Genomic DNA, 26,978 nt, shown 5'->3' with positions numbered 1-26,978 from the left:
GCTTCCTGTAGACAGTAATTTCTTATAGTCAGTGCTCTTCATTGAACTACTGTAAACAGAAAATGTGAATATTAAACCAGTCCCATAAATACCGGTAAAACAGCCTTGCATTGTTATTTCTTACACTGTATGTATTCAAAATAGTCAACAGGGTCGCAAGAAGCGTGTGGAAAAACCAAGGCGCAAAATAACTGCCCATGAACTGAGAAAAGTCAAGCGTGCAGCTGCCAAGATGCCACTTGCCACCAGTTTGGCCATATTTCAGAGCTGCAACATCACTGGAGTGCCCAAAAGCACAAGGTGTGCAATACTCAGAGACATGGCCAAGGTAAGAAAGGCTGAAAGACGACCACCACTGAACAAGACACACAAGCTGAAACGTCAAGACTGGGCCAAGAAATATCTCAAGACTGGTTTTTCTAAGGTTTTATGGACTGATGAAATGAGAGTGAGTCTTGATGGGCCAGATGGATGGGCCCGTGGCTGGATTGGTAAAGGGCAGAGAGCTCCAGTCCGACTCAGACGCCAGCAAGGTGGAGGTGGAGTACTGGTTTGGGCTGATATCATCAAAGATGAGCTTGTGGGGCCTTTTCGGGTTGAGGATGGAGTCAAGCTCAACTCCCAGTCCTACTGCCAGTTTCTGGAAGACACCTTCTTCAAGCAGTGGTACAGGAAGAAGTCTGCATCCTTCAAGAAAAACATGATTTTCATGCAGGACAATGCTCCATCACACGCGTCCAAGTACTCCACAGCGTGGCTGGCAAGAAAGGGTATAAAAGAAGAAAAACTAATGACATGGCCACCTTGTTCACCTGATCTGAACCCCATTGAGAACCTGTGGTCCATCATCAAATGTGAGATTTACAAGGAGGGAAAACAGTACACCTCTCTGAACAGTGTCTGGGAGGCTGTGGTTGCTGCTGCACGCAATGTTGATGGTGAACAGATCAAAACACTGACAGAATCCATGGATGGCAGGCTTTTGTTCAGACTGCTTCCATCAGGAAGGAGGTTCTGCAGCATCCGGTCCCGTACCAGCAGACTGAGAGACAGCTTTTTCCATCAGGCCATCAGACTGCTGAACACTTCATAGACACCTCAGCTTCACTACTGGAACTTTAACATTATGCACTCCATACTGTACAGTAACGCCACTGTTTTGCACATGTCTCACTCTATATATTTTATTTTATATATTTTATTTATTGTTTACTCTATTTAATTTGTAAAATATGTGTACACACACACACACACACACACACACACACACACACACGTAGAAAAATATTTAGTATACACATCCAGAAATGCATATACTATTATATATTGTACATATATTTATTAGTTTCAGATGTAGCCATTCTTGTATTTTGCTTGTTTACATTATTGTATTTTGCACAACTCTGTTGCTTGTGAAGCTCGCACACAAGAATTTCACTCACATGTGCTGTACCAATGTACCTGCACATGTGATGTGACAATAAAAGTGATTTGATTTGATTTGATTTTGAGTGTCCTTGCAAAGAAAGGTGGCTATATTGGTCACTGATTTGTTTTGTTTTTGTATTTGAATGTCAGAAATGTATATTTGTGAATGTGGAGATGTTATATTGGTTTCACTGGTAAAAATAAATAATTGAAATGGGTATTTATTTGTTTTTTGTTACGTTGCCTAATAATTATGCACAGTAATAGTCACCTGCACACACAGTTATCCCCCTAAAATAGCTAAAACTAAAAACAAACTAAAAACTACTTCCAAAAACATTCAGCTTTGATATTAATGAGTTTTTTGGGTTCATTGAGAACATGGTTGTTGTTCAATAATAAAATTATTCCTCAAAAATACAACTTGCCTAATAATTCTGCACTCCCTGTATTAGTGTGTGGTCAACCACAAATCTTCATACTGTCATCCATACATGAGGTCTTTATACAAACGATGAACGATAATGAAAGAAACTGTTTAACTGATATGAAATGATTGAATTATATGAAATATTATGGCTTTGTTTGCCAGAGTGTTTTTCTGTAAACTACTTTGAACTGCTGGCAGTCAGTGAAGTCACTGAAAGGCAAGATTCTATGTTGTGTTGCCGTAGTTTCCAGAGTTTACTTATAAAGCTCACTTACAGAATTCAGTTAGAAAAGTCAAGCATTTGAAAGGTGCACATTTGAAGGAATATTAACTCAATCTTAACTCATTACGGTTTACATTTTCGATTTTAAAAGTTCTCCAAAATTACAATGAAAAAGGAAACAAGAAAAATGACCACTCCAGCTGATAAGAAAGATTCAGGAGATCAAGGTAAGTAAAATAATAAAATAAAATCCAAATCCTAGAAATGTTGACACCGTGTGAATCATTTTTAGAGTATTTGAATCATATGTTTGATTGAAAATAGCTTTAATACAAGATGTCTAATCAAAGAAAGGTTACCGGTCTTTTGGTAAAATAATGTAATAAGTTTATTCTTGGACTCAACAGTAAAAACAGACCAACAAGTGTCATCAAGATCTAAGACTTAGTAAACCTAGTATCAATTCGCACTGGTCAGTTTTTTTTATCCCAAGAATAAACTTGTGATAATTTAAGCAAAAGCAATTTCAAATTCTTTGCCATCAAACTGCTTCCAGTCCTGATGTCGGGGACTCTTTTTCACCACTGTGTTGTTGTCGTTTATAGATTGTAAGAGCAGGACTGCTAAAAGAAAGGCCAGTCCTGAAAAGAAGACCCCAATAAAAAGGAGGAGGGTCGCTGAGCAGGCTGGTCCTTCCACCAGCTCAGATGTGGTCAAAGGTGTGAAGCGCAAGGTTGTGCAAGATGAAGAGGGCACAACAAAGAAAGCAAAGAAGGCTAAACTTCTCGACCATATGAGCGGTGACGAGGAGCAAGCATCCTTCTCGTTGGACTCTGGTAAAGGTAGGCTAATTAGTTGAATAAGGGGGTAGATTAAGTGTGGTTGCTAGGTTTAAGATATTGGTGTTTAGTGTTTGTGTCTATCATCCAGTGAGCTGATGTGCTTTTGGTGTTTTCCACATCTCCAGACTTGAACAACAAACAGGAGTGCGCAAAAAATGGCAAAAGAAAGGCCACGGGAGACAACAGAGAGCCACCCAAGAAAAAAAAAAGGAATGTGGACCAGGGCAAAAAATCAGTGGCAGACCAAAAACGTAAGTAGCAAGCAGCTTGGGTTTTATATTCAGGGGAAGGGCAGAAGGAACATTTAGGCTACAGAGGAGAGTAATTTGTGTCACAGCTGTAATAAAACCAGATTTGCTGTTTTGTCTGTTCAGGTGAATTCCAAGCCAGATATGTGGAGGAGCACCAGCTCGGAGAAGGAGGCTGCGGAGCAGTGTTTGCTGGCTACCGGATAGAAGATCGTTTTCCAGTAAGTGTTCAGATGATGGTAGTAACACAGGCAGTGACGCAGATAATGGATAATATCGTAAACTGAGACGTCTGCTGTGTTTCCACCTTTCATTATGTCATACTGAGGAAATGCTCACCAATGCTCTGTGTCTTCTAGGTTGCCATCAAACACATTCCCAAAAATAAAGTCTACTGCAAAGTGGCGGTAAGCGTCCAACACTTGAATTAGTTTCACATTACTGGATTGAATGCGGCGTTCCTCATCATCCACTTTGTTGTAATATTTCAGGATGAAAATGGGAAGATGCTCTCGGTGGAAGTGGCCATTATGCTTAAACTTGCAGGTGAAGCAGAAGGGTCAGTGGGAATATCAGCACCTGTGTCCTTGCTGGAGTGGTTCGACCTTGGCAAAGAGCTGATCCTGGTGCTGGAGAGACCTGTCCCCGCTGTGGACCTGCAAAAATACAAAGCAGAAAATGGAAGAACTTTAACAGAGGACACGGCCAAGGTAAGTTGACTGGAAGAGCCTTAGACTGTACAGCATTCAATCAAGGCAGAAAAGCATTAACTCATTATTGTGTTTTTCATCTTTTCCAGGTCATTCTGAAGCAACTAGTTGATGCTGTAAAGGAACTTGAGGAGAAACACATCTTTCATCGGGACATCAAGGGACAAAACATTCTGATTGAGACCGGCTCAGATGTGCCTCGAGTTCGCATCATTGACTTTGGACTGAGCTGCTTTGTTAAACAGCGATCTCTGTATCGCATCTTCTATGGTAACATATTCTGCTCTTGCTTTTCACAGATGTAACAATTTGTGTCTTTTGTTTTAGAAGAAATTGTAATTGTGTCTGTTTGTTAGGCACTCCTCTTCACATCCCTCCCGAGTGGTACATTAGGAGCTGCTACAGGTGTGGACCCACCACGGTGTGGCAAATGGGAGTGGTGTTGTATGAAGCGCTTCATGCACGATACTTTAGTACCGCGAGGTTCCTCACAAAGCAACTGAGCATCAAAAAGCGTCTGTCCACAGGTAAGAAAACTTCACACTTCACTGCTGCCTTGGATCACTAGAACTATCATCTTCATCTTTTTGATCTTTTCTTTCTTTCAAGAATGCCGGAATTTCTTGGACGCATGTTTAGCTTTAGCCCCGGAGAAGCGCCCAACACTGGAGGAGCTCCAGCTTCACCCCTGGCTAAGATAACACACACAAACACACAATTCACACCTTATCATGCAAGTGTGATACATTGTAGTAACTTCCTTTCTTTTTTCTGTTGGACAGGAATAGATAGAGTGGGTCAATCTTAAAAAGAAAATAAATAAAAATTTAGCTTTTTTGGAGTTCCTGTAACCCCCCCAGCCATCCCAGGAAAGGGGATCTCTCTTTGAATGGGCTTTCCCGAGGTTTCTTCCCATCGATCTGGCCCCCTGGGGAGTTTTTCCTCGTCTTCATAGAGAGCTTGGGCTGGGTCAGGAGCTCCATCAAAACTGTCTTTATTTGATGACTTCAATGTCATCAAATAAAGATGTGTTTTACTTAAAGTAAAATTTGATCAAAATAAAACTTGTTTAATTCATCTTTGCTGAGGATTCTCCTTCATTACTATTTTGTTTTGTTTTGTTGTTTTGTTTTTACCCATGGTGCATTTTGACAAATAAGAAAACTGAATCAGGTTAAAGTGTGCACAAAGACAGTCACACTGCAAATGATCTGAAGACTTGCATCTGTTGCTCTAACCCCCAACTAGTTTAGACAGATTTCCTGGTTCTACCAGAGGTTTTTTCCTTCAAGAAGGGAGTTTTTCCTTCCCACTGTTGCTGAGTGTTTGCTCATAGTGGGTTGTAAAAGCATAAAAGTTAATAAGAGGCATTCATAGCAGAATTATCACAGAGGGAACTATATAGCTTAAATGTACACAGTAAAATTTGCAGTGTCAAACTAACACTTAAAGAGTTACATTTAACACTGTTTCCGAGTCTATTTGGTGCCATTCAGAATTGGTGTTAAATCAACTCTTTCTATAGTGTTAAAATTTTAGAGTAAATTTAACTCTAAATAGAGTAAAAATTTAACACTGAGTAACACCGCATAGTGTTAAATCAACTTAACACTACTAGTAGTGTCATATTATTTACTCTATCCTAGTGATAAATTAACTCTATTTGAGTAAAATCCCGCTGATTTTTAACACTGAATTGTGTTATTTGAAATTAACACTGGGGGTTCAAAGAACTCTGATGGGAGTTGATGTTACTCTATACTGTGTTATTCATACACTAATCTCTAGTGAAAAATTAGCTCTCATAGAGTAAAATTTGTAATTAATTTTACACCAAGTAATGTTACTAAAACTCTTCCTGTAGTGTTACCTTTACACTCAATTCACTGTTTTGCAGCATGAAAACCTGGTTTTTAATAATGCTTTTACATATAAAACAAGTGAGCAAAAACCACAACTAGATAATACATTTAACAGCTTTATTTTTATGTCAGGCTCAAAATATAAAAACATCTCATGTAGTGTATAAAACACTTTAAAACAATGAATTTAGTTCGGCATAAAACGGCAATATGGAACGACACACAGGGAGGAATCTGAAATGCCATACTTGATTTGAAGAAGCAACACAGCTCATTTATGTTCAACACCTTCAGCACCATATTGGGATGCAGTCTGACCCTAAATGCATGATGATGGTCATCAAAACACAGGGTTTCCATCAGTTTTCCGCAGAGCAACACAATGTCATCTTTCACAACAATACTTTTGATCTTACAAAAAAGCAGAATCTCAGACACTACATCTGTACAGATGATAAAGTCAGGGCGGTACTCTGTACTGTGTGTTATTATCCACTTAGCTGAAAACAAACTGGTAGACAACACAGCTCCAAGCAAATTCTGGACCTTCTTCCAGCTCTCCAAGTGTCACCATCTTTCCTGGTCCTAAAGCTAATCTTTCCAGACTAAAGGACTCCCAATGCTTTATTTTATTACTATTATATTTATTTTTACTTGTGGTGTACTGTAAAGGTACACTCTGTAAGGCTGCATCTTTAGCCTGAGTATGAATCTCAAAAAACACTTCCTCCATTGAGGAGACAAAACTACTCACAGTAGATTGGCTTAATCCAGCTGCCCTGAGCTGTGCAACAGCAGAGGCACACCTATCCAAAGTGCTCTTATTTGACCTTTTCAGATGTTGTGGGTGTTTCTTCTACATTAGTTGACATCACCTCCCCTGTAGTGCTAACTTCTTTAACTGCCACATCAGTTGCATTTCGTTGCCCTGTACCTGTGCATGTGCAATGACAATAAAGTTGAATTCTATTCTAATTCTATTCTATTCTATTCTATCAGGCTGTAAATTAATATCAGTGTCAGCCTGCTGGTCAAAATAGTTAAGGTGTTTGGTATTTAAATATTTTCTAAAACCTGTGGTCTGGATGAACATGTACATGTTGTGAAGCATAGTGTTGTAAGATGTGCCAAACACAAAATGTGCTTTAAACAGTTCATCAACAGTACCAAGTGAAGAGGTAGACTTGCATGGCATGGCATTCTTGTCAAGAATAATGAAGAACCGGTGGATGTCATTCTTTTTCACCCCAACAGCCAGGAGGTAGGGTTGAGTGCTGGTAGTGATGGAATCAAGGTGCTCTTGGATATTTGTTCCAGTCTGAAAAGACAAATACAGACAGGCAATAAGAATCAAGTGTTTCTTAAACTGGTAATTCATAACATAAAAATAGAAAAGAAACACAAACCTTCTTGAAGACCACAAGACGCCTTTCTGCTTGAGAAGCTGACACCTTTCCTGGTCTCTTCCGACCCTGACCAGATGGTGGAATCAGATGTAATAGCAATAGAATTACTGAGAGGTCACTGTCCCAGCCTGCAAAAATTATTTGTTTTTAATAAAGTTGAGTCATCATCAACAACATATTTCAATGCATTGATAAAATGTTTGAGTAGACCCAAAAGACAAAAAGGATAACTGTTCTGTGACAAACATTATATATGCTATGAATGTGCTAATCAAAGAAACAACAGCTCACCAATGTCAGCATTAACTTCAGTGACATCCTCAGGTGAGTCAGCTGCCAGCAAGAGTTCTTCCAGGTCACTGGTAGAAGGAAGCTTTCTGCCTTGTTGGATAATCTTTCTTTTGAATGTTGTTGGCCACCTCTCCAGCAACCTGCCTGATACATCCTCACCAAACATCAGTACAAAATCCTGTTCGATCTGTAACAGGGATAGAGAATTATATCTGCTATCTACAAAATATTAAAGTGTGTTTACATTGTCAAAGTAATGACAAATATTCACCAAGCCTTTGATATCTTTGAAACGTGGAAAAACAGACAGTATGTTGCTTGACAGCAGGAGGCCAAGGACCATGTTGTGTCGATAAACAAATGTCAACTTCATCTTCTTCTTGACTGTGTCTTCATCAGCTGAATGTTTCATCAGAGAGATTGCTTCCTTGCACTCATCCTCACTCAGTAACTTCTCTGTAACAAACTGCAACTCTCGTCTGACAGTTGGTCCACCACACTGGTCTTCACTCGATGATCCATCTCCTGGTGCTAGACAATATGAAATACAGCTTTATCAAAACTAATAACAACATTTAATAACCATTATTAATAAAGAACCACAATGTGGAACTGTATTATGTATTTCCACTGAATTATAAATGTTACCTCCAGATGATAATCGCCTCCCTTTAGCAGTGCATCTCTGTATGGCTTTAATCCTCCAGGCCAAGTACCCAGTGCTACCCTCGCCATCATAATAATGTTCCTTGGAGAGTGACATGTACAGACACTGATAAATGAATAAACAAAATAAGTTATGTAACAATGAAGAGTTGATAAGAACATACATTTTAGCAGGATTTAAAATGTCCATCCATCCATTCGCTTCCGCTTATCCTTTTCAGGGTCGCGGGGGGCGCTGGAGCCTATCCCAGCTGTCATAGGGCGAGAGGCAGGGTACACCCTGGACAGGTCGCCAGTCTGTCGCAGGTCCAACACACAGGGACAGACAACCATTCGCACTCACATTCATTCACACATTCACACCTAGTGACAATTTGGATTATCCGATTAACCTATCCCCATAAGCTGCATGTCTTTGGACGGTGGGAGGAAGCCGGAGTACCCGGAGGGAACCCACGCAAACACGGGGAGAACATGCAAACTCCACACAGAAAGACCCTGGCCTGGTGTTGGAATTGAACTCAGGACCTTCTTGCTGTGCGGCAACAGTGCTAACCACCGTGCCACCGTGCTGCCCGGATTTAAAATGTTTAAACGTGATTTTGGTTGTATCAGTTATTACTATGGGCTACCTACATAGCCATTTTTGGAGTACAGGCCACTGAGGTAAGAGAAAAAGGTTACAATTCCTCTGGCATACATTTCTTTTACCTGTCGTGGTGGTGATGTACTGCAAGATCAAAAGGAAAAGAACTAGTCAGCTTCCCTGGAATTCATAGAGATTTAAAATAATTTGAAAATGATAGTAAAATCACAGGGCCAGAAATAGATTACCCATTTTTTTCTGTCAAGTATGTTGACCAGTATGTTTTTCTTCTGGTTTCATCCACCAGGGACTTGGTCCGATTGTATTCATTTATTATACGTTCTCCACCAGGTTTGCTGGTGAGAATCGATTCCACCAACTGGAAAACACAATAAAAAAAAACATTCTACATGTTGATATAACCACTGCAGTTCAGAGCACTTAAACTACAAACAAAAATGACACTGTTAGAAGAATGTGGAAATCTGCTAACTCTTACTTGCTTAACTTCTGCATCCAGCTTCTGATGTTTCCTCAAAGGGCTGTCTGAAAGGATGACCATATCCTGTGAATCTGATGAATGTGGCAATGATAACTGGGACTGCTCAGGAGACACTTCTGCAGCAGCTGTTTCCAGACCTCAAAAACAGGAGCAAAACAAATGAGTTTACATGGTCCCTCTATAGACACATTTTATAAACTCTTTTTAATAAACAATGTAATAATGATATTAAAAAAATGACATCCAGTGAAACACACATCACTCAAACAAACCTTTTTCATATTTGATGGTTAATACCCCAGTTGAGGGATCTGTTACTATATCCTCAAATATATCATCATCCAACTCAGTCCCTGAACTATCAAAAACTTTCACTCCTTTTGTTACAGCTGGCACACCAAACTTTGCAAATGCTGGAAACAAGCACACAAGTTTGAGTAAACAAAAAGATTACATGACATTAGGGCTGCTCGATTATGGCAAAAATGATAATCATGATTATTTTCACTGAAATTGAGCTCTCGATTATTTGACGATATTTATTTAACCCTTACGACCTACTATAGAACCAAGAGCTTATGTTATTTTTTTACATGTTGTAGTGCCATTTGTAGGAGCATTTCAAGTTGCTATACAACTGTTATAGCCCATATTTTAATAATATGTATGCATTAAGTCCATAGTAACTACATTAATTGCAAAAAAGTGCAATAAACTACAAAAAAATTGAAAATCGTTTTTGTTTTGTTTTTTACATACATTTCTACTTGGAGAAATTTAAGAGGTTTATCCCTCAAAACTTTAAATACAAAAAAGTTGCAAAAAATAGTTTACAACAACAGGAAATTTATTTTGAGTGTCTTCATAGTTTTATTTTGGAGATACACCAATTTTTATATACTGCAGGAAAAACAAAAAACAATCCTATGATGCAAATTTGCAAAGAAAACAGCAGGTGCATCAAAATAAACTATTTCCAGCAGTGCAATTCGAGTTCTAAGCAGAAACTATTCAGAAAAGTCAAACGTGACTTATAAAAACACCAGTATAAGCTTTTAAGGCCTATAAGTAAAAAACTACATTTTCCACGAAAATGACGTCACTTCCGGTTTTGGGCAGGAAATGGCGGACATGCTATAATTCGTGCTGACGTCTGTTTCACTGTGGGAAGTGTTAGGAACAGCTGATCGGATCGGCAAAGCGTGTTTCTGGAATATTATGTTTTTGTTCCTGCAAGCGCTTTTTATGCAGTTTTTGCAAAGCTATATGTGGAAGGAAAACGTGACCGAGGACAAGCTGATGGCATAAGATGTAAGTACAACTCCTCTGGTTTCATATGCAAAAAAATTTATTGCACTAGCTTACACGGTTCAGGTTCTACAGGGATTTAAAAATAGTTACACAAAACGGAGCGTGCAGCTCTGACGCTTTAAAGGGTTAACAATAACAACGTATTGAATAATGACTTTAAAAAATAATATAAAATGGTGTGCAACACCACTGAAGTTTTTTTTACCTCTCTTTTCAACCAACGGCAGTCACTGTCGTCTCCAAATAACTTCTGCTTAGCTTTTTCAAAAGTGACTCAAACAAATAAAAACTAAATTATTAAGCGCCAGTAACATGCTTGATAAGTGGTAGATTAGGAGTTACACTCACATTATACAGTTTTCCCACTAAATATACATTCGTAGCTAAGATGATTCCAAAACGTAGATCATTTTCAATTAATCATAAAATGCAGTTTGAAGAGACTAAATAACAAAAAGAACTTAAAGCACATTGAACACCTTTTTTATACCATGTTGGTTTCTTACCGGCAATCAAAATTCCTTAAGGCTTGGCTCAGATACTCTAGCAAATTTCTGCACACCTCCCAGTTTTGCTTTAAGCAGCATGCTTCCTGTAGACAGTAATTTCTTATAGTCAGTGCTCTTCATTGAACTACTGTAAACAGAAAATGTGAATATTAAACCAGTCCCATAAATACCGGTAAAACAGCCTTGCATTGTTATTTCTTACACTGTATGTATTCAAAATAGTCAACAGGGTCGCAAGAAGCGTGTGGAAAAACCAAGGCGCAAAATAACTGCCCATGAGCTGAGAAAAGTCAAGCGTGCAGCTGCCAAGATGCCACTTGCCACCAGTTTGGCCATATTTCAGAGCTGCAACATCACTGGAGTGCCCAAAAGCACAAGGTGTGCAATACTCAGAGACATGGCCAAGGTAAGAAAGGCTGAAAGACGACCACCACTGAACAAGACACACAAGCTGAAACGTCAAGACTGGGCCAAGAAATATCTCAAGACTGGTTTTTCTAAGGTTTTATGGACTGATGAAATGAGAGTGAGTCTTGATGGGCCAGATGGATGGGCCCGTGGCTGGATTGGTAAAGGGCAGAGAGCTCCAGTCCGACTCAGACGCCAGCAAGGTGGAGGTGGAGTACTGGTTTGGGCTGATATCATCAAAGATGAGCTTGTGGGGCCTTTTCGGGTTGAGGATGGAGTCAAGCTCAACTCCCAGTCCTACTGCCAGTTTCTGGAAGACACCTTCTTCAAGCAGTGGTACAGGAAGAAGTCTGCATCCTTCAAGAAAAACATGATTTTCATGCAGGACAATGCTCCATCACACGCGTCCAAGTACTCCACAGCGTGGCTGGCAAGAAAGGGTATAAAAGAAGAAAAACTAATGACATGGCCACCTTGTTCACCTGATCTGAACCCCATTGAGAACCTGTGGTCCATCATCAAATGTGAGATTTACAAGGAGGGAAAACAGTACACCTCTCTGAACAGTGTCTGGGAGGCTGTGGTTGCTGCTGCACGCAATGTTGATGGTGAACAGATCAAAACACTGACAGAATCCATGGATGGCAGGCTTTTGAGTGTCCTTGCAAAGAAAGGTGGCTATATTGGTCGCTGATTTGTTTTTGTTTTGTTTTTGAATGTCAGAAATGTATATTTGTGAATGTGGAGATGTTATATTGGTTTCACTGGTAAAAATAAATAATTGAAATGGGTATTTATTTGTTTTTTGTTACGTTGCCTAATAATTATGCACAGTAATAGTCACCTGCACACACAGATATCCCCCTAAAATAGCTCAAACTAAAAACAAACTAAAAACTACTTCCAAAAACATTCAGCTTTGATATTAATGAGTTTTTTGGGTTCATTGAGAACATGGTTGTTGTTCAATAATAAAATTATTCCTCAAAAATACAACTTGCCTAATAATTCTGCACTCCCTGTATTAGTGTGTGGTCAACCACAAATCTTCATACTGTCATCCATACATGAGGTCTTTATACAAACGATGAACGATAATGAAAGAAACTGTTTAACTGATATGAAATGATTGAATTATATGAAATATTATGGCTTTGTTTGCCAGAGTGTTTTTCTGTAAACTACTTTGAACTGCTGGCAGTCAGTGAAGTCACTGAAAGGCAAGATTCTATGTTGTGTTGCCGTAGTTTCCAGAGTTTACTTATAAAGCTCACTTACAGAATTCAGTTAGAAAAGTCAAGCATTTGAAAGGTGCACATTTGAAGGAATATTAACTCAATCTTAACTCATTACGGTTTACATTTTCGATTTTAAAAGTTCTCCAAAATTACAATGAAAAAGGAAACAAGAAAAATGACCACTCCAGCTGATAAGAAAGATTCAGGAGATCAAGGTAAGTAAAATAATAAAATAAAATCCAAATCCTAGAAATGTTGACACCGTGTGAATCATTTTTAGAGTATTTGAATCATATGTTTGATTGAAAATAGCTTTAATACAAGATGTCTAATCAAAGAAAGGTTACCGGTCTTTTGGTAAAATAATGTCATAAGTTTATTCTTGGACTCAACAGTAAAAACAGACCAACAAGTGTCATCAAGATCTAAGACTTAGTGAACCTAGTATCAATTCGCACTGGTCAGTTTTTTTTATCCCAAGAATAAACTTGTGATAATTTAAGCAAAAGCAATTTCAAATTCTTTGCCATCAAACTGCTTCCAGTCCTGATGTCGGGGACTCTTTTTCACCACTGTGTTGTTGTCGTTTATAGATTGTAAGAGCAGGACTGCTAAAAGAAAGGCCAGTCCTGAAAAGAAGACCCCAATAAAAAGGAGGAGGGTCGCTGAGCAGGCTGGTCCTTCCACCAGCTCAGATGTGGTCAAAGGTGTGAAGCGCAAGGTTGTGCAAGATGAAGAGGGCACAACAAAGAAAGCAAAGAAGGCTAAACTTCTCGACCATATGAGCGGTGACGAGGAGCAAGCATCCTTCTCGTTGGACTCTGGTAAAGGTAGGCTAATTAGTTGAATAAGGGGGTAGATTAAGTGTGGTTGCTAGGTTTAAGATATTGGTGTTTAGTGTTTGTGTCTATCATCCAGTGAGCTGATGTGCTTTTGGTGTTTTCCACATCTCCAGACTTGAACAACAAACAGGAGTGCGCAAAAAATGGCAAAAGAAAGGCCGCGGGAGACAACAGAGAGCCACTCAAGAAAAAAAAAAGGAATGTGGACCAGGGCAAAAAATCAGTGGCAGACCAAAAACGTAAGTAGCAAGCAGCTTGGGTTTTATATTCAGGGGAAGGGCAGAAGGAACATTTAGGCTACAGAGGAGAGTAATTTGTGTCACAGCTGTAATAAAACCAGATTTGCTGTTTTGTCTGTTCAGGTGAATTCCAAGCCAGATATGTGGAGGAGCACCAGCTCGGAGAAGGAGGCTGCGGAGCAGTGTTTGCTGGCTACCGGATAGAAGATCGTTTTCCAGTAAGTGTTCAGATGATGGTAGTAACACAGGCAGTGACGCAGATAATGGATAATATCGTAAACTGAGACGTCTGCTGTGTTTCCACCTTTCATTATGTCATACTGAGGAAATGCTCACCAATGCTCTGTGTCTTCTAGGTTGCCATCAAACACATTCCCAAAAATAAAGTCTACTGCAAAGTGGCGGTAAGCGTCCAACACTTGAATTAGTTTCACATTACTGGATTGAATGCGGCGTTCCTCATCATCCACTTTGTTGTAATATTTCAGGATGAAAGCGGGAAGATGCTCTCGGTGGAAGTGGCCATTATGCTTAAACTTGCAGGTGAAGCAGAAGGGTCAGTGGGAATATCAGCACCTGTGTCCTTGCTGGAGTGGTTCGACCTTGGCAAAGAGCTGATCCTGGTGCTGGAGAGACCTGTCCCCGCTGTGGACCTGCAAAAATACAAAGCAGAAAATGGAAGAACTTTAACAGAGGACACGGCCAAGGTAAGTTGACTGGAAGAGCCTTAGACTGTACAGCATTCAATCAAGGCAGAAAAGCATTAACTCATTATTGTGTTTTTCATCTTTTCCAGGTCATTCTGAAGCAACTAGTTGATGCTGTAAAGGAACTTGAGGAAAAACACATCTTTCATCGGGACATCAAGGGACAAAACATTCTGATTGAGACCGGCTCAGATGTGCCTCGAGTTCGCATCATTGACTTTGGACTGAGCTGCTTTGTTAAACAGCGATCTCTGTATCGCATCTTCTATGGTAACATATTCTGCTCTTGCTTTTCACAGATGTAACAATTTGTGTCTTTTGTTTTAGAAGAAATTGTAATTGTGTCTGTTTGTTAGGCACTCCTCTTCACATCCCTCCCGAGTGGTACATTAGGAGCTGCTACAGGTGTGGACCCACCACGGTGTGGCAAATGGGAGTGGTGTTGTATGAAGCGCTTCATGCACGATACTTTAGTACCGCGAGGTTCCTCACAAAGCAACTGAGCATCAAAAAGCGTCTGTCCACAGGTAAGAAAACTTCACACTTCACTGCTGCCTTGGATCACTAGAACTATCATCTTCATCTTTTTGATCTTTTCTTTCTTTCAAGAATGCCGGAATTTCTTGGACGCATGTTTAGCTTTAGCCCCGGAGAAGCGCCCAACACTGGAGGAGCTCCAGCTTCACCCCTGGCTAAGATAACACACACAAACACACAATTCACACCTTATCATGCAAGTGTGATACATTGTAGTAACTTCCTTTCTTTTTTCTGTTGGACAGGAATAGATAGAGTGGGTCAATCTTAAAAAGAAAATAAATAAAAATTTAGCTTTTTTGGAGTTCCTGTAACCCCCCCAGCCATCCCAGGAAAGGGGATCTCTCTTTGAATGGGCTTTCCCGAGGTTTCTTCCCATCGATCTGGCCCCCTGGGGAGTTTTTCCTCGTCTTCATAGAGAGCTTGGGCTGGGTCAGGAGCTCCATCAAAACTGTCTTTATTTGATGACTTCAATGTCATCAAATAAAGATGTGTTTTACTTAAAGTAAAATTTGATCAAAATAAAACTTGTTTAATTCATCTTTGCTGAGGATTCTCCTTCATTACTATTTTGTTTTGTTTTGTTGTTTTGTTTTTACCCATGGTGCATTTTGACAAATAAGAAAACTGAATCAGGTTAAAGTGTGCACAAAGACAGTCACACTGCAAATGATCTGAAGACTTGCATCTGTTGCTCTAACCCCCAACTAGTTTAGACAGATTTCCTGGTTCTACCAGAGGTTTTTTCCTTCAAGAAGGGAGTTTTTCCTTCCCACTGTTGCTGAGTGTTTGCTCATAGTGGGTTGTAAAAGCATAAAAGTTAATAAGAGGCATTCATAGCAGAGTTATCACAGAGGGAACTATATAGCTTAAATGTACACAGTAAAATTTGCAGTGTCAAACTAACACTTAAAGAGTTAAATTTAACACTGTTTCCGAGTCTATTTGGTGCCATTCAGAATTGGTGTTAAATCAACTCTTTCTATAGTGTTAAAATTTTAGAGTAAATTTAACTCTAAATAGAGTAAAAATTTAACACTGAGTAACACCGTATAGTGTTAAATCAACTTAACACTACTAGTAGTGTCATGTTACTCTATACTGTGTTATTCATACACTAATCTCTAGTGAAAAATTAGCTCTCATAGAGTAAAATTTGTAATTAATTTTACACCAAGTAATGTTACTAAAACTCTTCCTGTAGTGTTACCTTTACACTCAATTCACTGTTTTGCAGCATGAAAACCTGGTTTTTAATAATGCTTTTACATATAAAACAAGTGAGCAAAAACCACAACTAGATAATACATTTAACAGCTTTATTTTTATGTCAGGCTCAAAATATAAAAACATCTCATGTAGTGTATAAAACACTTTAAAACAATGAATTTAGTTCGGCATAAAACGGCAATATACAGGGAGGAATCTGAAATGCCATATTTGATTTGAAGAAGCAACACAGCTCATTTATGTTCAACACCTTCAGCACCATATTGGGATGCAGTCTGACCCTAAATGCATGATGATGGTCATCAAAACACAGGGTTTCCATCAGTTTTCCGCAGAGCAACACAATGTCATCTTTCACAACAATACTTTTGATCTTACAAAAAAGCAGAATCTCAGACACTACATCTGTACAGATGATAAAGTCAGGGCGGTACTCTGTACTGTGTGTTATTATCCACTTAGCTGAAAACAAACTGGTAGACAACACAGCTCCAAGCAAATTCTGGACCTTCTTCCAGCTCTCCAAGTGTCACCATCTTTCCTGGTCCTAAAGCTAATCTTTCCAGGCTAAAGGACTCCCAATGCTTTATTTTATTACTATTATATTTATTTTTACTTGTGGTGTACTGTAAAGGTACACTCTGTAAGGCTGCATCTTTAGCCTGAGTATGAATCTCAAAAAACACTTCCTCCATTGAGGAGACAAAACTACTCACAGTAGATTGGCTTAATCCAGCTGCCCTGAGCTGTGCAACAGCAGAGGCACACCTATCCAAAGTGCTCTTATTTGACCTTTTCAGATGTTGTGGGTGTTTCTTCTACATTAGTTGACATCACCTCCCCTGTAGTGCTAACTTCTTTAACTGCCACATCAGGCTGTAGATTAACATCAGTGTCAGCCTGCTGGTCAAAATAGTTAAGGTGTTTGGTATTTAAATATTTACTAAAACCTGTGGTCTGGATGAACATGTACATGTTGTGAAGCATAGTGTTTGTAAGATGTGCCAAACACAAAATGTGCTTTAAACAGTTCATCAACAGTACCAAGTGAAGAGGTAGACTTGCATGGCATGGCATTCTTGTCAAGAATAATGAAGAACCGGTGGATGTCATTCTTTTTCACCCCAACAGCCAGGAGGTAGGGTTGAGTGCTGGTAGTGATGGAATCAAGGTGCTCTTGGATATTTGTTCCAGTCTGAAAAGACAAATACAGACAGGCAATAAGAATCAAGTGTTTCTTAAACTGGTAATTCATAACATAAAAATAGAAAAGAAACACAAACCTTCTTGAAGACCACAAGACGCCTTTCTGCTTGAGAAGCTGACACCTTTCCTGGTCTCTTCCGACCCTGACCAGATGGTGGAATCAGATGTAATAGCAATAGAATTGCTGAGAGGTCACTGTCCCAGCCTGCAAAAATTATTTGTTTTTAATAAAGTTGAGTCATCATCAACAACATATTTCAATGCATTGATAAAATGTTTGAGTAGACCCAAAAGACAAAAAGGATAACTGTTCTGTGACAAACATTATATATGCTATGAATGTGCTAATCAAAGAAACAACAGCTCACCAATGTCAGCATTAACTTCAGTGGCATCCTCAGGTGAGTCAGCTGCCAGCAAGAGTTCTTCCAGGTCACTGGTAGAAGGAAGCTTTCTGCCTTGTTGGATAATCTTTCTTTTGAATGTTGTTGGCCACCTCTCCAGCAACCTGCCTGATACATCCTCACCAAACATCAGTACAAAATCCTGTTCGATCTGTAACAGGGATAGAGAATTATATCTGCTATCTACAAAATATTAAAGTGTGTTTACATTGTCAAAGTAATGACAAATATTCACCAAGCCTTTGATATCTTTGAAACGTGGAAAAACAGACAGTATGTTGCTTGACAGCAGGAGGCCAAGGACCATGTTGTGTCGATAAACAAATGTCAACTTCATCTTCTTCTTGACTGTGTCTTCATCAGCTGAATGTTTCATCAGAGAGATTGCTTCCTTGCACTCATCCTCACTCAGTAACTTCTCTGTAACAAACTGCAACTCTCGTCTGACAGTTGGTCCACCACACTGGTCTTCACTCGATGATCCATCTCCTGGTGCTAGACAATATGAAATACAGCTTTATCAAAACTAATAACAACATTTAATAACCATTATTAATAAAGAACCACAATGTGGAACTGTATTATGTATTTCCACTGAATTATAAATGTTACCTCCAGATGATAATCGCCTCCCTTTAGCAGTGCATCTCTGTATGGCTTTAATCCTCCAGGCCAAGTACCCAGTGCTACCCTCGCCATCATAATAATGTTCCTTGGAGAGTGACATGTACAGACACTGATAAATGAATAAACAAAATAAGTTATGTAACAATGAAGAGTTGATAAGGACATACATTTTAGCAGGATTTAAAATGTCCATCCATCCATTCGCTTCCGCTTATCCTTTTCAGGGTCGCGGGGGGCGCTGGAGCCTATCCCAGCTGTCATAGGGCGAGAGGCAGGGTACACCCTGGACAGGTCGCCAGTCTGTCGCAGGGCCAACACACAGGGACAGACAACCATTCGCACTCACATTCATTCACACATTCACACCTAGTGACAATTTGGATTATCCGATTAACCTATCCCCATAAGCTGCATGTCTTTGGACGGTGGGAGGAAGCCGGAGTACCCGGAGGGAACCCACGCAAACACGGGGAGAACATGCAAACTCCACACAGAAAGACCCTGGCCTGGTGTTGGAATTGAACTCAGGACCTTCTTGCTGTGCGGCAACAGTGCTAACCACCGTGCCACCGTGCTGCCCGGATTTAAAATGTTTAAACGTGATTTTGGTTGTATCAGTTATTACTATGGGCTACCTACATAGCCATTTTTGGAGTACAGGCCACTGAGGTAAGAGAAAAAGGTTACAATTCCTCTGGCATACATTTCTTTTACCTGTCGTGGTGGTGATGTACTGCAAGATCAAAAGGAAAAGAACTAGTCAGCTTCCCTGGAATTCATAGAGATTTAAAATAATTTGAAAATGATAGTAAAATCACAGGGCCAGAAATAGATTACCCATTTTTTTCTGTCAAGTATGTTGACCAGTATGTTTTTCTTCTGGTTTCATCCACCAGGGACTTGGTCCGATTGTATTCATTTATTATACGTTCTCCACCAGGTTTGCTGGTGAGAATCGATTCCACCAACTGGAAAACACAATAAAAAAAAACATTCTACATGTTGATATAACCACTGCAGTTCAGAGCACTTAAACTACAAACAAAAATGACACTGTTAGAAGAATGTGGAAATCTGCTAACTCTTACTTGCTTAACTTCTGCATCCAGCTTCTGATGTTTCCTCAAAGGGCTGTCTGAAAGGATGACCATATCCTGTGAATCTGATGAATGTGGCAATGATAACTGGGACTGCTCAGGAGACACTTCTGCAGCAGCTGTTTCCAGACCTCAAAAACAGGAGCAAAACAAATGAGTTTACATGGTCCCTCTATAGACACATTTTATAAACTCTTTTTAATAAACAATGTAATAATGATATTAAAAAAATGACATCCAGTGAAACACACATCACTCAAACAAACCTTTTTCATATTTGATGGTTAATACCCCAGTTGAGGGATCTGTTACTATATCCTCAAATATATCATCATCTAACTCAGTCCCTGAACTATCAAAAACTTTCACTCCTTTTGTTACAGCTGGCACACCAAACTTTGCAAATGCTGGAAACAAGCACACAAGTTTGAGTAAACAAAAAGATTACATGACATTAGGGCTGCTCGATTATGGCAAAAATGATAATCATGATTATTTTCACTGAAATTGAGCTCTCGATTATTTGACGATATTTATTTAACCCTTACGACCTACTATAGAACCAAGAGCTTATGTTATTTTTTTACATGTTGTAGTGCCATTTCTAGGAGCATTTCAAGTTGCTATACAACTGTTATAGCCCATATTTTAATAATATGTATGCATTAAGTCCATAGTAACTACATTAATTGCAAAAAAGTGCAATAAACTACAAAAAAATTGAAAATCGTTTTTGTTTTGTTTTTTACATACATTTCTACTTGGAGAAATTTAAGAGGTTTATCCCTCAAAACTTTAAATACAAAAAAGTTGCAAAAAATAGTTTACAACAACAGGAAATTTATTTTGAGTGTCTTCATAGTTTTATTTTGGAGATACACCAATTTTTATATACTGCAGGAAAAACGAAAAAACAATCCTATGATGCAAATTCGCAAAGAAAACAGCAGGTGCATCAAAATAAACTATTTCCAGCAGTGCAATTCGAGTTCTAAGCAGAAACTATTCAGAAAAGTCAAACGTGACTTATAAAAACACCAGTATAAGCTTTTAAGGCCTATAAGTAAAAAACTACATTTTCCACGAAAATGACATCACTTCCGGTTTTGGGCAGGAAATGGCGGACATGCTATAATTCGTGCTGACGTCTGTTTCACTGTGGGAAGTGTTAGGAACAGCTGATCGGATCGGCAAAGCGTGTTTCTGGAATATTATGTTTTTGTTCCTGCAAGCGCTTTTTATGCAGTTTTTGCAAAGCTATATGTGGAAGGAAAACGTGACCGAGGACAAGCTGATGGCATAAGATGTAAGTACAACTCCTCTGGTTTCATATGCAAAAAAATTTATTGCACTAGCTTACACGGTTCAGGTTCTACAGGGATTTAAAAATAGTTACACAAAACGGAGCGTGCAGCTCTGACGCTTTAAAGGGTTAACAATAACAACGTATTGAATAATGACTTTAAAAAATAATATAAAATGGTGTGCAACACCACTGAAGTTTTTTTTACCTCTCTTTTCAACCAACGGCAGTCACTGTCGTCTCCAAATAACTTCTGCTTAGCTTTTTCAAAAGTGACTCAAACAAATAAAAACTAAATTATTAAGCGCCAGTAACATGCTTGATAAGTGGTAGATTAGGAGTTACACTCACATTATACAGTTTTCCCACTAAATATACATTCGTAGCTAAGATGATTCCAAAACGTAGATCATTTTCAATTAATCATAAAATGCAGTTTGAAGAGACTAAATAACAAAAAGAACTTAAAGCACATTGAACACCTTTTTTATACCATGTTGGTTTCTTACCGGCAATCAAAATTCCTTAAGGCTTGGCTCAGATACTCTAGCAAATTTCTGCACACCTCCCAGTTTTGCTTTAAGCAGCATGCTTCCTGTAGACAGTAATTTCTTATAGTCAGTGCTCTTCATTGAACTACTGTAAACAGAAAATGTGAATATTAAACCAGTCCCATAAATACCGGTAAAACAGCCTTGCATTGTTATTTCTTACACTGTATGTATTCAAAATAGTCAACAGGGTCGCAAGAAGCGTGTGGAAAAACCAAGGCGCAAAATAACTGCCCATGAGCTGAGAAAAGTCAAGCGTGCAGCTGCCAAGATGCCACTTGCCACCAGTTTGGCCATATTTCAGAGCTGCAACATCACTGGAGTGCCCAAAAGCACAAGGTGTGCAATACTCAGAGACATGGCCAAGGTAAGAAAGGCTGAAAGACGACCACCACTGAACAAGACACACAAGCTGAAACGTCAAGACTGGGCCAAGAAATATCTCAAGACTGGTTTTTCTAAGGTTTTATGGACTGATGAAATGAGAGTGAGTCTTGATGGGCCAGATGGATGGGCCCGTGGCTGGATTGGTAAAGGGCAGAGAGCTCCAGTCCGACTCAGACGCCAGCAAGGTGGAGGTGGAGTACTGGTTTGGGCTGATATCATCAAAGATGAGCTTGTGGGGCCTTTTCGGGTTGAGGATGGAGTCAAGCTCAACTCCCAGTCCTACTGCCAGTTTCTGGAAGACACCTTCTTCAAGCAGTGGTACAGGAAGAAGTCTGCATCCTTCAAGAAAAACATGATTTTCATGCAGGACAATGCTCCATCACACGCGTCCAAGTACTCCACAGCGTGGCTGGCAAGAAAGGGTATAAAAGAAGAAAAACTAATGACATGGCCACCTTGTTCACCTGATCTGAACCCCATTGAGAACCTGTGGTCCATCATCAAATGTGAGATTTACAAGGAGGGAAAACAGTACACCTCTCTGAACAGTGTCTGGGAGGCTGTGGTTGCTGCTGCACGCAATGTTGATGGTGAACAGATCAAAACACTGACAGAATCCATGGATGGCAGGCTTTTGAGTGTCCTTGCAAAGAAAGGTGGCTATATTGGTCGCTGATTTGTTTTTGTTTTGTTTTTGAATGTCAGAAATGTATATTTGTGAATGTGGAGATGTTATATTGGTTTCACTGGTAAAAATAAATAATTGAAATGGGTATTTATTTGTTTTTTGTTACGTTGCCTAATAATTATGCACAGTAATAGTCACCTGCACACACAGATATCCCCCTAAAATAGCTCAAACTAAAAACAAACTAAAAACTACTTCCAAAAACATTCAGCTTTGATATTAATGAGTTTTTTGGGTTCATTGAGAACATGGTTGTTGTTCAATAATAAAATTATTCCTCAAAAATACAACTTGCCTAATAATTCTGCACTCCCTGTATTAGTGTGTGGTCAACCACAAATCTTCATACTGTCATCCATACATGAGGTCTTTATACAAACGATGAACGATAATGAAAGAAACTGTTTAACTGATATGAAATGATTGAATTATATGAAATATTATGGCTTTGTTTGCCAGAGTGTTTTTCTGTAAACTACTTTGAACTGCTGGCAGTCAGTGAAGTCACTGAAAGGCAAGATTCTATGTTGTGTTGCCGTAGTTTCCAGAGTTTACTTATAAAGCTCACTTACAGAATTCAGTTAGAAAAGTCAAGCATTTGAAAGGTGCACATTTGAAGGAATATTAACTCAATCTTAACTCATTACGGTTTACATTTTCGATTTTAAAAGTTCTCCAAAATTACAATGAAAAAGGAAACAAGAAAAATGACCACTCCAGCTGATAAGAAAGATTCAGGAGATCAAGGTAAGTAAAATAATAAAATAAAATCCAAATCCTAGAAATGTTGACACCGTGTGAATCATTTTTAGAGTATTTGAATCATATGTTTGATTGAAAATAGCTTTAATACAAGATGTCTAATCAAAGAAAGGTTACCGGTCTTTTGGTAAAATAATGTCATAAGTTTATTCTTGGACTCAACAGTAAAAACAGACCAACAAGTGTCATCAAGATCTAAGACTTAGTGAACCTAGTATCAATTCGCACTGGTCAGTTTTTTTTATCCCAAGAATAAACTTGTGATAATTTAAGCAAAAGCAATTTCAAATTCTTTGCCATCAAACTGCTTCCAGTCCTGATGTCGGGGACTCTTTTTCACCACTGTGTTGTTGTCGTTTATAGATTGTAAGAGCAGGACTGCTAAAAGAAAGGCCAGTCCTGAAAAGAAGACCCCAATAAAAAGGAGGAGGGTCGCTGAGCAGGCTGGTCCTTCCACCAGCTCAGATGTGGTCAAAGGTGTGAAGCGCAAGGTTGTGCAAGATGAAGAGGGCACAACAAAGAAAGCAAAGAAGGCTAAACTTCTCGACCATATGAGCGGTGACGAGGAGCAAGCATCCTTCTCGTTGGACTCTGGTAAAGGTAGGCTAATTAGTTGAATAAGGGGGTAGATTAAGTGTGGTTGCTAGGTTTAAGATATTGGTGTTTAGTGTTTGTGTCTATCATCCAGTGAGCTGATGTGCTTTTGGTGTTTTCCACATCTCCAGACTTGAACAACAAACAGGAGTGCGCAAAAAATGGCAAAAGAAAGGCCGCGGGAGACAACAGAGAGCCACTCAAGAAAAAAAAAAGGAATGTGGACCAGGGCAAAAAATCAGTGGCAGACCAAAAACGTAAGTAGCAAGCAGCTTGGGTTTTATATTCAGGGGAAGGGCAGAAGGAACATTTAGGCTACAGAGGAGAGTAATTTGTGTCACAGCTGTAATAAAACCAGATTTGCTGTTTTGTCTGTTCAGGTGAATTCCAAGCCAGATATGTGGAGGAGCACCAGCTCGGAGAAGGAGGCTGCGGAGCAGTGTTTGCTGGCTACCGGATAGAAGATCGTTTTCCAGTAAGTGTTCAGATGATGGTAGTAACACAGGCAGTGACGCAGATAATGGATAATATCGTAAACTGAGACGTCTGCTGTGTTTCCACCTTTCATTATGTCATACTGAGGAAATGCTCACCAATGCTCTGTGTCTTCTAGGTTGCCATCAAACACATTCCCAAAAATAAAGTCTACTGCAAAGTGGCGGTAAGCGTCCAACACTTGAATTAGTTTCACATTACTGGATTGAATGCGGCGTTCCTCATCATCCACTTTGTTGTAATATTTCAGGATGAAAATGGGAAGATGCTCTCGGTGGAAGTGGCCATTATGCTTAAACTTGCAGGTGAAGCAGAAGGGTCAGTGGGAATATCAGCACCTGTGTCCTTGCTGGAGTGGTTCGACCTTGGCAAAGAGCTGATCCTGGTGCTGGAGAGACCTGTCCCCGCTGTGGACCTGCAAAAATACAAAGCAGAAAATGGAAGAACTTTAACAGAGGACACGGCCAAGGTAAGTTGACTGGAAGAGCCTTAGACTGTACAGCATTCAATCAAGGCAGAAAAGCATTAACTCATTATTGTGTTTTTCATCTTTTCCAGGTCATTCTGAAGCAACTAGTTGATGCTGTAAAGGAACTTGAGGAGAAACACATCTTTCATCGGGACATCAAGGGACAAAACATTCTGATTGAGACCGGCTCAGATGTGCCTCGAGTTCGCATCATTGACTTTGGACTGAGCTGCTTTGTTAAACAGCGATCTCTGTATCGCATCTTCTATGGTAACATATTCTGCTCTTGCTTTTCACAGATGTAACAATTTGTGTCTTTTGTTTTAGAAGAAATTGTAATTGTGTCTGTTTGTTAGGCACTCCTCTTCACATCCCTCCCGAGTGGTACATTAGGAGCTGCTACAGGTGTGGACCCACCACGGTGTGGCAAATGGGAGTGGTGTTGTATGAAGCGCTTCATGCACGATACTTTAGTACCGCGAGGTTCCTCACAAAGCAACTGAGCATCAAAAAGCGTCTGTCCACAGGTAAGAAAACTTCACACTTCCAGATTAACTGCTGCCTTGGATCACTAGAACTATCATCTTCATCTTTTTGATCTTTTCTTTCTTTCAAGAATGCCGGAATTTCTTGGACGCATGTTTAGCTTTAGCCCCGGAGAAGCGCCCAACACTGGAGGAGCTCCAGCTTCACCCCTGGCTAAGATAACACACACAAACATACAATTCACACCTTATCATGTAAGTGTGATACATTGTAGTAACTTCCTTTCTTTTTTCTGTTGGACAGGAATAGATAGAGTGGGTCAATCTTAAAAAAAAAATTAATAAAAATTTAGCTTTTTTGGAGTTCCTGTAACCCCCCCAGCCATCCCAGGAAAGGGGATCTCTCTTTGAATGGGCTTTCCCGAGGTTTCTTCCCATCGATCTGGCCCCCTGGGGAGTTTTTCCTCGTCTTCATAGAGAGCTTGGGCTGGGTCAGGAGCTCCATCAAAACTGTCTTTATTTGATGACTTCAATGTCATCAAATAAAGATGTGTTTTACTTAAAGTAAAATTTGATCAAAATAAAACTTGTTTAATTCATCTTTGCTGAGGATTCTCCTTCATTACTATTTTGTTTTGTTGTTTTGTTTTGTTTTTACCCATGGTGCATTTTGACAAATAAGAAAACTGAATCAGGTTAAAGTGTGCACAAAGACAGTCACACTGCAAATGATCTGAAGACTTGCATCTGTTGCTCTAACCCCCAACTAGTTTAGACAGATTTCCTGGTTCTACCAGAGGTTTTTTCCTTCAAGAAGGGAGTTTTTCCTTCCCACTGTTGCTGAGTGTTTGCTCATAGTGGGTTGTAAAAGCATAAAAGTTAATAAGAGGCATTCATAGCAGAGTTATCACAGAGGGAACTATATAGCTTAAATGTACACAGTAAAATTTGCAGTGTCAAACTAACACTTAAAGAGTTAAATTTAACACTGTTTCCGAGTCTATTTGGTGCCATTCAGAATTGGTGTTAAATCAACTCTTTCTATAGTGTTAAAATTTTAGAGTAAATTTAACTCTAAATAGAGTAAAAATTTAACACTGAGTAACACCGCATAGTGTTAAATCAACTTAACACTACTAGTAGTGTCATATTATTTACTCTATCCTAGTGATAAATTAACTCTATTTGAGTAAAATCCCGCTGATTTTTAACACTGAATTGTGTTATTTGAAATTAACACTGGGGGTTCAAAGAACTCTGATGGGAGTTGATGTTACTCTATACTGTGTTATTCATACACTAATCTCTAGTGAAAAATTAGCTCTCATAGAGTAAAATTTGTAATTAATTTTACACCAAGTAATGTTACTAAAACTCTTCCTGTAGTGTTACCTTTACACTCAATTCACTGTTTTGCAGCATGAAAACCTGGTTTTTAATAATGCTTTTACATATAAAACAAGTGAGCAAAAACCACAACTAGATAATACATTTAACAGCTTTATTTTTATGTCAGGCTCAAAATATAAAAACATCTCATGTAGTGTATAAAACACTTTAAAACAATGAATTTAGTTTGGCATAAAACGGCAATATACAGGGAGGAATCTGAAATGCCATACTTGATTTGAAGAAGCAACACAGCTCATTTATGTTCAACACCTTCAGCACCATATTGGGATGCAGTCTGACCCT

The 26,978-nt window shown here is 39.2% G+C and overlaps 4 protein-coding genes and 1 pseudogene across 4 annotated transcripts; 3 read left to right on the top strand and 2 right to left on the bottom strand.

Annotated features, from left to right (window-relative positions):
• Positions 1-2,247: 2,247 nt before the first annotated feature.
• LOC146615019 (serine/threonine-protein kinase pim-1-like) lies at positions 2,248-4,605 on the top strand. The gene is made up of 9 exons (XM_085376696.1): positions 2,248-2,308; positions 2,687-2,923; positions 3,049-3,174; positions 3,298-3,392; positions 3,531-3,578; positions 3,663-3,881; positions 3,971-4,151; positions 4,238-4,408; positions 4,491-4,605. Exons 1-9 carry the CDS (start codon positions 2,248-2,250, stop codon positions 4,580-4,582), a joined length of 1,230 nt encoding a protein of 409 aa, XP_085232822.1. The 3' UTR covers positions 4,583-4,605.
• Positions 4,606-6,564: 1,959 nt separating this feature from the next.
• Positions 6,565-11,134, bottom strand: LOC146615018 (uncharacterized). The gene is made up of 11 exons (XM_085375918.1): positions 11,022-11,134; positions 9,467-9,618; positions 9,192-9,331; positions 8,941-9,071; positions 8,743-8,836; positions 8,089-8,212; positions 7,712-7,971; positions 7,441-7,627; positions 7,150-7,277; positions 6,743-7,061; positions 6,565-6,656 (listed from the first exon to the last, which is right to left on the bottom strand). Exons 1-11 carry the CDS (start codon positions 11,132-11,134, stop codon positions 6,565-6,567), a joined length of 1,740 nt encoding a protein of 579 aa, XP_085232044.1.
• Positions 11,135-12,814: 1,680 nt separating this feature from the next.
• LOC146615017 (serine/threonine-protein kinase pim-2-like) lies at positions 12,815-15,172 on the top strand. Its single transcript, XM_085376697.1, has 9 exons — positions 12,815-12,875; positions 13,254-13,490; positions 13,616-13,741; positions 13,865-13,959; positions 14,098-14,145; positions 14,230-14,448; positions 14,538-14,718; positions 14,805-14,975; positions 15,058-15,172. Exons 1-9 carry the CDS (start codon positions 12,815-12,817, stop codon positions 15,147-15,149), a joined length of 1,230 nt encoding a protein of 409 aa, XP_085232823.1. The 3' UTR covers positions 15,150-15,172.
• A 1,826-nt stretch (positions 15,173-16,998) lies between these two features.
• Positions 16,999-21,442, bottom strand: LOC146615016 (uncharacterized; annotated as a pseudogene).
• Positions 21,443-23,164: 1,722 nt separating this feature from the next.
• On the top strand, positions 23,165-25,506 carry LOC146615015 (serine/threonine-protein kinase pim-1-like). Its single transcript, XM_085376699.1, has 9 exons — positions 23,165-23,225; positions 23,604-23,840; positions 23,966-24,091; positions 24,215-24,309; positions 24,448-24,495; positions 24,580-24,798; positions 24,888-25,068; positions 25,155-25,325; positions 25,415-25,506. Exons 1-9 carry the CDS (start codon positions 23,165-23,167, stop codon positions 25,504-25,506), a joined length of 1,230 nt encoding a protein of 409 aa, XP_085232825.1.
• The last annotated feature ends 1,472 nt before the right edge of the window (positions 25,507-26,978 follow it).

This window comes from Diplotaxodon limnothrissa, linkage group LG17, assembly GCF_057381915.1.
Source record: "Diplotaxodon limnothrissa isolate DT_005_m linkage group LG17, D_limnothrissa_male_GT1.1, whole genome shotgun sequence".
In the NCBI taxonomy this organism is placed as follows: Eukaryota; Metazoa; Chordata; class Actinopteri; order Cichliformes; family Cichlidae; genus Diplotaxodon; species Diplotaxodon limnothrissa.
Note: the sequence above shows the minus strand (reverse complement) of the source record. Positions and strands in the feature narration are given on the sequence as shown.